This window comes from Melanotaenia boesemani, chromosome 21 (assembly GCF_017639745.1).
Source record: "Melanotaenia boesemani isolate fMelBoe1 chromosome 21, fMelBoe1.pri, whole genome shotgun sequence".
Lineage (NCBI taxonomy): Eukaryota > Metazoa > Chordata > Actinopteri > Atheriniformes > Melanotaeniidae > Melanotaenia > Melanotaenia boesemani.
In genome coordinates, this window is record NC_055702.1 from 2,510,843 (window position 1) to 2,523,932 (window position 13,090).

Genomic DNA, 13,090 nt, shown 5'->3' on the forward strand with positions numbered 1-13,090 from the left:
ACATGCCTAAAGAACCTGTTTAAAGACTCATTTCTTCTAGCCTCCTGGTGACCTGCAGCTTGCATGAAGCTTGTCCTCGGGACAATAAAGTTTACCTTAAACCTTGAAAATTAATTAGTTTAAATATAAAAGCCCAAAGTAGTGCCTAAACCTAACCAAGGAATTTAAGTTTGCAAAATTTATTAGTTCAACTATCTAAATTTAACAGAGTAGTTCCTAAACCCAACCAAGAAGCTGAAGTATATAAATCTAAATTTCCTTAATCTAGCCAAATAATTGATGTACCTAAATCTACAGGACATTAAAAGTTAAAGTTAAATTTCTTGTAGCAGCATTTTTATTGCTAAGACAAGTTGTTCAGCAACCTGGAAATTAATCAGTTGCTTTAAATGCTGATAACGAGACATTCATTTGATTCAGGTGTGTTGGAGAAGAATCTGTTAGCCTCTCCATGCTAAAGCCCAGCCCTGACAATAGAACATCCTTTTGATTATTGGTTTGATCAGTAAGTGGCTTTGGTGGGGATGTGGACTCCTGCTACAGGTTTGTAGGCTCTACCAAGTGCTCCATTTTCACCCTTTAGTGTCAATATCTTGGTGTAAAACTCAGAGCTGAAGGAAGAAACTTTATTTGGATAATGCTTTTTAAAAAGTTGAGATTTTCTGTGATTTTTAGTGGTATAAGTTGTAGTAATGCCACAGCCTTCCAGACTCCGTCCACAGTTTGTGTTTTCCATCACACTGCAGCTGAACTGCCTCGGATTTTCTGTCCATGTTTTTCCTGAGGAAATAAATTCAGATTGGACTCATTCCAGTAAATTTGCTCCCTCTAATCTTCGGCACAATCTTCTGCCCACACACGCTGACTGTTATTTCCACTTGTAAAATACCAGTGGTGATGTGCAACTGACATTTAAAGACAGCAAACAGAACAATTACTGTAATACACACTTATAAATGTTGTGTTTTCCTCTGTCGTGTTTTGACATTTGTGGAGATGATTGTAGTTTTCTGCAAGTCTGACACAGCAGGGTCAACACACTGAGGTCACTTACCTCTCCTCTTTGTTTCCTTCCTTTTAATGCTTCACCCCACATCTGTCTTCGGTTCCTCCTCCATTTTCTTGTCATCTGTTTATTTCTCTCTTCATTATCATTTTTAAATCTTGTGTCTTCTTCAGCCACTCTCTCTTTCCTCCATCTTTCTCAAATCACCTGAAAAATATTCACCTGGCCTCTCTCTGCCATCCATGTCTCACCTCTTCTGTCATCCTCTGTCAGTCGTGTCCAGCCTCAATTAGAAAATTCAGGGAGACATGTAAATGATGACATCTCCTTTAACGTAGGATGCTGCTGCTGCCGCTCCTGTTAAGGAGGAACCAGGGATTTCTAGCAGTGTCAGGTTTTTTGGGACGATTTAATGGAAAATATGAGCTGATAGTGAATCTGAAGGCAGTAACACGTCTGTAAAAAGTAGTTCCAGGGTGACGTTCAGCACGGTGTAAAAGTGATGTTCAGCACGGTGTAAAAAGTAGTTCCAGGCTGATGTTCAGCATGGTGTAAAAAGTAGTTCCAGGGTGATGTTCAGCATGGTGTAAAAAGTAGTTCCAGGGCGATGTTCAGTATGGTGTAAAAAGTAGTTCCAGGGTGGTGTTCAGCATGGTGTAAAAAGTAGTTCCAGGGTGGTGTTCAGCATGGTGTAAAAAGTAGTTCCAGGGTGATGTTCAGCACGGTGTAAAAAGTAGTTCCAGGCTGATGTTCAGCATGGTGTAAAAAGTAGTTCCAGGGTGGTGTTCAGCATGGTGTAAAAAGTAGTTCCAGGGCGATGTTCAGTATGGTGTAAAAAGTAGTTCCAGGGTGGTGTTCAGCATAGTGTAAAAAGTAGTTCCAGGGTGATGTTCAGCACGGTGTAAAAAGTAGTTCCAGGGTGATGTTCAGCATGGTGTAAAAAGTAGTTCCAGGGTGATGTTCAGCCTGGTGTAAAAAGTAGTTCCAGGGTGGTGTTCAGCATGGTGTAAAAAGTAGTTCCAGGGTGGTGTTCAGCATGGTGTAAAAAGTAGTTCCAGTGTGATGTTCAGCACGGTGTAAAAAGTAGTTCCAGGGTGGTGTTCAGCATGGTGTAAAAAGTAGTTCCAGGGTGGTGTTCAGCATGGTGTAAAAAGTAGTTCCAGGGTGGTGTTCAGCATGGTGTAAAAAGTAGTTCCAGGGCGATGTTCAGTATGGTGTAAAAAGTAGTTCCAGGGTGGTGTTCAGCATGGTGTAAAAAGTAGTTCCAGGGTGGTGTTCAGCATGGTGTAAAAAGTAGTTCCAGGGTGGTGTTCAGCATGGTGTAAAAAGTAGTTCCAGGGTGGTGTTCAGCATGGTGTAAAAAGTAGTTCCAGGGTGATGTTCAGCACGGTGTAAAAAGTAGTTCCAGGGTGATGTTCAGCACGGTGTAAAAAGTAGTTCCAGGGTGATGTTCAGTATGGTGTAAAAAGTAGTTCCAGGGTGGTGTTCAGCATGGTGTAAAAAGTAGTTCCAGGGTGGTGTTCAGCATGGTGTAAAAAGTAGTTCCAGGGTGATGTTCAGCATGGTGTAAAAAGTAGTTCCAGGGTGATGTTCAGCATGGTGTAAAAAGTAGTTCCAGGGTGATGTTCAGCCTGGTGTAAAAAGTAGTTCCAGGGTGGTGTTCAGCATGGTGTAAAAAGTAGTTCCAGGGTGGTGTTCAGCATGGTGTAAAAAGTAGTTCCAGGGTGGTGTTCAGCACGGTGTAAAAAGTAGTTCCAGGGTGGTGTTCAGCATGGTGTAAAAAGTAGTTCCAGGGTGGTGTTCAGCATGGTGTAAAAAGTAGTTCCAGGGTGGTGTTCAGCACGGTGTAAAAAGTAGTTCCAGGGTGATGTTCAGCATGGTGTAAAAAGTAGTTCCAGGGTGGTGTTCAGCACGGTGTAAAAAGTAGTTCCAGGGTGATGTTCAGCACGGTGTAAAAAGTAGTTCCAGGGTGATGTTCAGCATGGTGTAAAAAGTAGTTCTAGGGTGATGTTCAGCACGGTGTAAAAAGTAGTTCCAGGGTGGTGTTCAGCATGGTGTAAAAAGTAGTTCCAGGGTGGTGTTCAGCATGGTGTAAAAAGTAGTTCCAGGATGATGTTCAGCATGGTGTAAAAAGTAGTTCCAGGATGATGTTCAGCATGGTGTAGCATCTCTTCTTCTATCATGTCTGGAAACGTCTGGGAAGTGAGGAGACCAGTTGCTGGAGTTTTAGGAGAGGAATGTTGTCTCATTCTGGTCTGATGCAGGATTCTAGCTGCTCTACAGTCCTGGACCTTGGTTGCTGGATTTCTGCTTCCATGATGCTCCAGATGTTGTGTACTGGTGAAAGGTCTGGACTGCAGGCAGGCCAGTTCAGCAGCCGGACTCTTCTCCTGTGAAGCCATGCTGCTGTGATGGATGCAGGATGTGGTTCAGCTGAAATCTGCAAGGTCTGCCCTGAAAGAGACGTTGTCTGGATGGAGCAGATGTTGCTCTAAAACCTCCATGTACTTTTCAGCATTGATGGAGCTTCACAGATGTGGAAGCTGCCCACACCATAGGCACTAATGCAGCCCCATCCCATCAGAGATGCAGCTTTTCACCTGTCCACTGATAACAAGCTGGATGCTCCCTCTCCTCTTTAGTCTGCAGGACACGCTGTCCATGCTTTCCACAAACTAGTTCACATCTTCATCCAGGTTTCCACTTTGCCTCAGACCAGAGCTTTAACCTGCATTTGTGGATTTCAGGATGAACGGTGTTCACAGACAGTGGTTTCTGGAAGTCTTCCTGACTCCATGCAGTGGTTTCCAGTAGAAAATAATGTCTAGTTTTAATGCAGAAGATCGCCAGCACTCAGCCTTGTTCCATGCACACAGAGATTCCTCCTGATTCTCTGAATCTAAACTTTAAACATAAATTTACTTGTCAGTGCATATCTTATAAAACACACGGAAATTTGTCAGCTGTTTTTAACCCATCACAAGTTACACTAGGAATGGTGGGCTGCCATTCTCTGGTGCCCGTGTAGCAGTTGGTTGGGTTAAGGGTCTTGCTCAGGGCCCACAGTGGTTCACCTCTGCCAGCTTGGGGATTTGAACCCAGGTTCTCCAGACCCAAGCCCACCTCTGTCACCACTAAGCTACAGCTTCAGAATCTTCACAATTTTGTTGTTGAACATTTTTCTGAAATTATTCCACAGTTTTAGATCCACTTTGTCTCAGATTGGTGAAGCTCTGTCCATCTTTCCATCTGAGAGACTCTGCCTCTCTGAAATGCTCCTTTTAAACCAGTCATGTTACTGACTTGTTGCCAGGTAACCTGATTAGTTGTCAAATGCTCCTCCAGGTGTTTCTGGTTTGTATCAGGTACTTTTCCAGCCTTTTGTCGGCCAGTTCCACCTTTTTCCAGACGTGTTGCTGCATCAGATTCACTATAAGCTCATATTTTCATCATGTGGTGAAACGTCTCAGTTTCATCCTCTGATGTGTTTTTATCTTCTTATTCTCTTTTTATTAATGTTTGCACATTGTCCCAACTTTTTGGGAATTGGGGTTGTGGTTAATCTTCCTGTTTCCTGGTTGGGTTTGATGTTTTTTTTTTTTGTTTTTATTTTTTTAGGTTAACATTTTTTTTTATCTGCAGGAATCATTTTCTTTTTTCCCTCACTTCTTTTGTTTCAACCCCTGTCATGTAAAATCGGTCTTTTCATGTTTAGCAACTCCATGACAAAAGAGGACATGAGGATGTGTGTGTGGTGGCCTCGGGGAGTGTGTTGTTATGGCCTTCATGCCAGTCAGCTCTACTTATCTGGACAGAGTGATGCTCATTTGTCACCCTGCATTTGGTCCCTGCTTCAGCATGATGGTGTGTGTGTTCATTTGTCACAATGTGTTTCCTCTTCAGGATCACATGCAGTCCGGCTGGCTGCAAGCCGACTGTCATCTCGACACCATCCAGCTGTGTGTGTGTGTGTGTGTGTGACAGCTGGGTTCATTGTGGTGTTGGTGTTGAGCTTGCAGGTGATGCATCAGCCAGGTGTGTCATAGTCTTGCAAACCCTTAATGAAAGTGAAACATTTCCCTCAGTTCTCAGGTTTTATTTTGTTTTTCATTGTTGTTTCTCGATAAAAAACAGAGAATTTCTGTTTTTATTCCGTCTCCATGGAAACACACTTTTTCTGTTGAGATAAATGTTTCAATAGAGCACAGAGCCACAAACTGGTGTAATGTTTACGGTTGCCATTGCTACTTTGGTATTTGCACTCGATCATTTATTTGCTGTTTCACTGTTTGTCTGATAAAACGGGAGGAGCTGCAGGAAAAGTGTCAGCCGGTCATGCATCATCTTTCAAAGCAAAAAGACGGCACATCTGTTGCTAACACTGCACCAAACACACTTAAACTAAACACAGACATTTATACAGTTACGTATATTTATTCTTTGTAAGATTTCTTCTAGAGATTCTCCTGCTTTGTTGTTGTCGTTTCCTCAGAAGCGACACCTACTGTCCAGGAGGAAAACTGCAGGATGTCCGGTGCGTCCGAAGCGCTGATATAAAACGTTACAGTGCTGTGTTGGTGTCACAATTTTTTCATGCAAAGGCAAATATAGCCAGCTTTATTACAGTCAACCTGCCTCTGCCAGCCCTTAATTTCTGTCTTTAACTCAAAAACAATAATCTGAATTAAATAATTTTTTTTTTCAAAACAGTCTCAGTGTTTTCAGGGAAGAGTTGTTAGTTTTCACCTTCTTCAGAAAGAAAACATTGATATTCCAGGCATTGTGTGTTTATTAACCCATTGCAATATTAAATTATATCTTAACAAAGCCCAGACAACATGACCTTGATCCATCTAAAACTGAAGTCCTTTTGTTTCTGGAACAGTGTGATGACATTATGATGCATCATCTTTGTGTGAGAATATTTTATAAAGAAACACAGTGCACAATATCAGCATAACTAAAAAACTTTATTTTTAAAATTATAATCAGAAGCATAACTTTAACCACTCAAAAATATTTCTTTTGACTTAATGAATGTTTTTTTGTTTTTTTTCAGTGCGTTACAGCTCAGTAGCTTCACTCTTATGACTGAGTTTAGGTTTTGCATGAGACAGGTGCACGTAAGAGTAAAGATGTTTTAATAAAACAAAGGAAATACTGGAACTAGATTGAAGAACTGGCAACAACTGAGTGAATGAAGAATAGCATAACGCAACTCACTAACACAGCATGACGAACATAGCACGGCTAACACAGGCTAACATAACATGAATTTATGTAGCTCAACACAAGAAACTGGCATTGGACAAAGGAAAACCTGGAGCATAAGTACTGAGGCAGGTGTTACAGTTAGGAAACAGAGAACAGGTGAGCAGGAAGTAAAGGAAAACAGAATATAGGGCATAGATTCCACAAAATAAAACAGGAAACAGAGAAAGTGTTAAACAAGACCAGAGGTAAAGATAAAAAATCCATAAGAACTAAACTAAAAGCCATAGACCATGATGATCACAACCTTTTCCTTAATTTAACCAAGTGGTTTGAGTGTATAAACCTTTCAAAATAGTTTAGCTACCTAGACCTAACCGAGGAATCCTAGCTCTTAAAATATAGTTTTGTAGTTCAACTACTTAAGATTAGCAGAGTAGTTTAGGCTTTATAAACCTATGCAAGAAATTGAAGTTCTTAAGCCTAACCAAGAAGCTGAAGTACCAAAACCTAATCAAGATATTAAAGTGCCTCAATTTAACCAATGAGTTTATGCACTTGAAATCTACCTTGGTAGTTCAACTACCTAGACTTAACAGAGCAGCTGGAGTTCCTAAACCTGACCAAACAGTGAGTACAGATAAAATTAAACAGCATTAATTAAAACTTGTGTAAATACATAGAATATTTTTAATGTCAGTGACGTTCATCCACCTCCATTTCAGCCATATCAGGAAAACTTGTTTGTGGTAATTACTCCAGACTAGTTTTGTAGTGTTTGCTGTAAGTGTGTTATTTAACCACAGCTGACGACGAGGAGCACTTTACAGTATTTGACAGGAATGAGTAAAGGTTGAACTCTAGTTGTTTTTATTGCAAATTATTCCATAACTGACTCACTACCTTCAGATTTATCCTGATGAGTGTAATAAGTCGATGAGTTTTGGAATATCTGCTCATGTTTGCGTGTTATGTTACACTTTAAAACATCAACAAATTACCCCAAAGACCTGTCAAGCTCACAGTTCAGAGACTTTTCAGGGCTAATTTCAATGATTAATGACCATTTGTTTAACTCTTTGTACTCTACCGTTAGCACTGATGCTATGCTGGGAAATTCAGGGTATATAGGTAAATTTAGCAGGTTTTGTCTTGGTGATTGAAATGTTTTTGCAAAGTCTGAACAGTTTTGTTTGCAGTGACAAACATAAATAAACTATTTCCTCCTCCCTCTCTCCAGGTGTCCAACCTCTACCTGTACGACAGCGTGCTAATGCTGGCCAACGCCTTTTACAGAAAGCTGGAGGACAGGAAGTGGCACAGCATGGCAAGCTTAAACTGTATCAGGAAGTCCACCAAGCCGTGGAACGGAGGCTGGTCAATGCTGGAGACCATCCAGAAGGTAAAACAGCAAACATGCAACAAAGCTGGTCTGAGACAAAAGTTTTAGTTTGAGGTATTAGGGATTGACTTATAATTTGTTTCCCTGAACTCCCTATAATTGTCTTGGACTCTGGGGCACAAAGTGAACTCAGCTGGAAAGTTCCCTTTCTTCCTGTTTATAAAAGAAAGCCACTGATTGGTTTCATTAAAACAAGCAACAGAAACACAGAAACAGCTTCTTCTTCTTTTGCCGTCTGCAGATAATGACCAGGCCCATTTTTACATGCCATAAGTTCCATTCTGGTTAAAAGCTTTGAGGCCAGGAAATCCACATCTTATCAGATCTCTTCATTTAGAATCAATTTAAAAATACATTACTATAAAAATTGATTACAATCAGATAGAGGACATATTTATCCATGTCAACATGAATTGTGTTGCAGAGCAGAAACCTGGAGCCCACATGCAGATTTGTTTGGATCCAGAGATGAAAGAATGAATCAAACTTCATCCTTTCGTACTTTGATCTCATTAATCCGTTATAGACATGGTTTCTCTTTAAAGTCACTGGTCGCTTCATCAGGTGCACCAGTTCAACTTCTTGTTAACACAAATATCTAATCAGCTAATCACATTACAGCAACTCAACGCTTCTAGTCATGTATGAAGACAACTTGCTGAAGTTCAAACTTGGTCCTGATCAGGTGGATGGTGAGTGTAGATGCCTTCTGTAACAGTTTAAACATCCACAATAATGCTCAAATGACTAATAATTTATTTAAAGAATAAAGAAAATTGCATTAAAGGAAGTTCTCTTAGATCTGTGGGTGTAATAAAACACTGTATTCCTGCCTTCAGGCCACAGTTTAGTTCGCATTGCCAGGGATTAGCAGATCATGGCCAAACAATGAGATTTTATTCTGCTAATGTCACCAGAGGAGCTTTGTACTGTCTGGCAGAAGAAATGTGTTTACAGGTCACACAGCCAGAAACCAAACGTTAAGCCTAATTTTCAAGCACCTGAATGCACCACCAACCATTTACAGGAGCCTCCATTAATGCAACATGCGAGTGAACCTGCGTCTCAGCATTAAGAGAACATGTCAGATTCATAGAGCTGTATTTCTTTAATCATGCATCGCTGCAGAGGTGAGACTCGTTAACTGGAATTCAGAGTTTTTCTGTCAGTGTCATTAAAACACTGCTGTCTGAAATGTTGCTTACGCGTTTATGAGTTTTTTAAACAGGAGACAGAATGCAGGAGAGATGAGTAATGAGCTCTGTGCTTGTTACTCTAGTCCATGTCAAAGATGCTGTTTTTTATTAAAAACACAGCAACTCGTGCTCTGAGGGACTCATCAGCGAGGATGAAATGCATCTTTTACCCATTAGACTGTAAGAACAAGACTCAGGTAGCACCATGCAATTCAGATGCACATCAGGGTCCGAGCTTTCATGTTTGATTTATCTTCAGCTGACCGGGGTTGCTTATTCCTGTCCCCCCGGTCTCCTCTGCATGCTCTCATCAGTATTAGAAGACTGTTTTAATTAAATCATTTACAGAAAATCTAAACTCATCTGGTTTAATTAAGATTGATTAGGAGGGTTTAATTTTTCAACAATATTCAAGTTTACTTCTAAGGGAAAAAGTCTATATGTAATTATATGTGATATGAGGAATATAAAACCCCATGAGTTAAAAACAAATTAAACATTGGAATCTGAAAGATTGATTCCTGTAAATAAATTAGAACAAATGTTAAAAAGTTAATAAGAAGGTTGAACCAGGAGACTGAAGGGAGGTGATGTGAGGAAAAACAGATTCTGACTAAAGAGAAAAATTCAGATTAAATAGTTTTATTTTCATTGTGATTAAAATATATATTCTGATTGTTTGATCTGATCTGATTTATACCAAATATGCAGCATTCATCGTACTTTATGTTGGAGGGAGAAAGAAATTAGAAAGTACAGACATGAGGAATGGTGGATCGGATGAAAGCTGTTCCTGGATAAATCACCCAGCCTCTCTGATCCAAACTTTACTCTGTTAGCTTGGAAATTCCACTTCGTTTGGAGGAATTGTGAATGCACAAACTGACTCTGATTCCGATCAAAGAATCGGGCTACAAAGCAAAGAGCATTGTGGGTAAACATAACCAAAACATAAGCACATGTAGGACGATGGGCAGGAGAAATGTCTCACGAGGAAGAACTCAAACCGAGACCGTTAGGATCTGGTTCAGCTCCATGTTTCACTCTGATGGAAACACAAGTTGTCCTTAACCAATAAATGAACCAGTTTTCTTCTTCGTTGGTTGTCTCGTCCTCCCCTTCAGTGATTCTTGATGCAGTGCCGCCTCTTGACCCTTAAAAAAAATCAAATTTAGGTTCAGGAAAAATTCCTGGATAATCTGGAGACTGTAGTTGCTGTTTCAATTAAAATTTACTGTTTTGCATTAAGAAAAAAAATATTAAATAAACAAATGAATCTCTGAAAGGAAACTATAAAAACTCTATTTTTCTCCAATTGATGAGATGAATTACAGACGTAATTTTGTTTTTATTATGAGCTGACTGACAGAGGAAGCAGAGGAGGTGATGCACCCAGAGCTTGCAGCCTGTTTCTGAGCTTTTCTTTTTCCACAGCCCATCAAATAAATGAGGAAATTTCATGTTTGTTTCCCCTTAAACTCAATCACTTCCTCCAGCCTTCCTGTCTAACTCTGTAGCAGATGAGATGGAAACTGAGAGTGGATGATGCACACAGGCCTCTAACAGGAACGTGCACTGTGGACGGACTGCTCGTGTTTACTGGGTCATACTTTCAGAAGATGGATGGATCGATGGCCATGCTGCAGCATGGCAGCTCACAGACCCAAACATGTTGAAACGTTATTTTTCTCCAGGTGACGATGACGGTGACCTTTGCGTTTGACAAGGGATCGTTTAGTTTGCCATCTGCAGGGATGGCTGTCTTCAGTCTTTCCACCACGAGCGGGTGGAAGCGGTGAAATGACATTTCATCCACAGCTTTTCAGTGGAGCTGAGCTAAACTCACCCAGTCAATCTGTGGTGGAACGCTGTAGCCTCAGAGAGGCCAGAAAGCAGAGCTGGTAGGTCAGTACCTGATGATTCTGATTGTTAAACTGAGCAGTTTGGCCTGTATTTAGGCTGGTCAGTGATCTCGTGGGCACAGGGCTGCACACGGTCAGCTCGGCCCCACATTAAATGTGGGATGTCTGTTCCTCTGGAAATATTCTGGAAAGATTTTAACGGCAGGCTTGCCGTAAACTGATTTTCTTCTCTGCATTTGTGAATTAACATACCTGCAAGTCACCTGGAGGAAGTAAAGACAGAATAAAAAGGAAAAAGGATTGTCCTTTAGTGTCTTACATGACGACCTTTAGACCCTTTATTATTTTACAGTAGACAGACCCGGTACTATGGGTGGGATCCAGGGGGAAGGCCCGTCCATTCACAAAGCAGGGCCCTCTCATCTGGGAACAATATTTTAATTTAAATACTGTCTGGGAGGGTTATGATTCCCACGGTGCTTTGCTGTACCGTCCATTCTGTGCTGCACCATGAGCGAGATGTGTGACCTGAACTGTTCAGAGTCAGTAATAGAGTGTAAAATGTTCTCATTTATGATCAATAATTAGCTTAATACTGACACAAAATTGCCATAAATGATCAGACCATGTGTGTGCTTTTTTTAGAAAAAATATTTGCATGTTGTGTGTAAGCAGTGTGTGTGCGTGTGTTAGAAAAACAGAACATTTTCATTTCTTTTCTGATGTGAATGCAACATGTTCAGCCACATACCAGCTATACTGAACATATTTCTTATTCTGTTAAAACCTAAGTCAGCTGTCAATATGTGCAAAAAGGGGATAATGTGTCTTCTTTAGTAAAAACAACCAAAAACAATTTAGTTTTTCCCAGAACAGCGAGAACAAAAGATTGAGTCCCGTGTTGAAATGACTGCAGCATCACTCAGATCTGCTCAGCACTGATGGAAACATCTGGACAATCTTTCTTATTCTGAATAAGGATGCTGCACTCGGAGCTGCAGAGATGGGCACGGCTCTAAAACAGAGACAAGACTGATCCATTTGACCCATCTGTGAGACAGCCTGCAGCCCTCGCTTAGGATGTTTAAACTTCCTCATTAATATTATGAAAAACTTTCAGAATCCAGTTAAAAAAGTCTGTGCTCACATTAAATCTTGGGCTTAACGATTAATCGTTTTTAGATGGAAAGAGCAGTTTAAGATGCTGCAGTTAGCTAGTCGCATAGCTTGTGATTAATTTACATATTACACGACGCCTAATCCAAGTTTCAAACCTGCGGCATCCACGTCCTGCGAATCCATGATGGTAGGGTCCTCTATATGAGAGCTTAAAAATGCATCTGAGCCTTGAATTTGTTCACATCGGATGTGCGTTGCAGTTCATTCCCCACACTCACTTATTATTATCCACTCTCCCATAGCCAGTGAGATAGAGGAAGAGGAGGGAGCTGCAGAGTAAATGGGTGTTTGTGCAAAACTGCAGAGAAAGTGTGAGTTACTCTCCCTCCTTTTATCCTGGGATAGACTTCATACCAGAGCCCTGCATTGGGATGGGGATCGTGCAAGTCCTGATATCCGGAGAATATGAAACTAAAGAAAAGAAACTGACACTTTCTCTCTCACTCTTGTTCAAATTTAATGTGATACTGCCACATTTGTTTAATAGATTTGCTCCTTTTGTTATAGCTACAGATATTTCGACATCTTATAGTTTTATATAAATATAGAGTAGTTCATCTGGTTAATGTGATAATCCTCCATCTCTAATAGATTGGTTTATGGTTTGGTTTATTTATTTCAGTGTCATGCACAGAATGTGCCCAGCCCGATGGGCTTACAGGACACTATACATTATAAATCAAAACAATTCCAATATGGCTAAACCCAAACGAAGAAAAAATAAACATAAAGCCAAAATCAAAGTACATATAACCATCCACTTAAGCATCAATAACAACATGGATCAGGATTTTCAGATAGAAAGATGCTTATATAGGATACAGTTTTCTCTGTCTTAAATTCCAGGCCTTCTGTTAAGAAGGACTTCGAGCAGACAGGTCAAGTTTAACTAAGATTTATTCACAGGACTTTATAACAAGCACTGGGTCTTACTATGGAGATCAGAGTTGTGGAAGTCACTGGAGTCCGATTAGATGCAATGAGAGTCGACACCGGGAAGGGGAGATCAGGAAAGTCCAACTGCGTTGAAAAGAGGTCCGACGAGGAATGATTGTGAAGCTGGAGTATATATAGCCCCGGGGTCTGATTGATTGCAGGTGTAAGCTATCAGAAATCCGGTGAGTGGCTGAGGTGATGTGTGTCAGGTGCGTCCGTGGCAGGGTCTGGTGCAACACCTTCTCAATAAATCTAGATAGCATATAAACCTCCTCCTGGAATAACCAACTCAACATGT

At 40.6% G+C, this 13,090-nt stretch overlaps 1 protein-coding gene across 1 annotated transcript in view; it reads left to right on the forward strand.

Moving 5' to 3' along the window:
- grid1b (glutamate receptor, ionotropic, delta 1b) overlaps nt 1-13,090 on the forward strand; it is a 552,168-nt gene that overhangs the window by 484,276 nt on the left and 54,802 nt on the right. Inside the window, exon 7 of the mRNA XM_041974390.1 lies at nt 7,458-7,619. Coding sequence (XP_041830324.1) covers nt 7,458-7,619 — 162 coding nt within the window. The remainder of the gene's footprint in view (nt 1-7,457; nt 7,620-13,090) is intronic.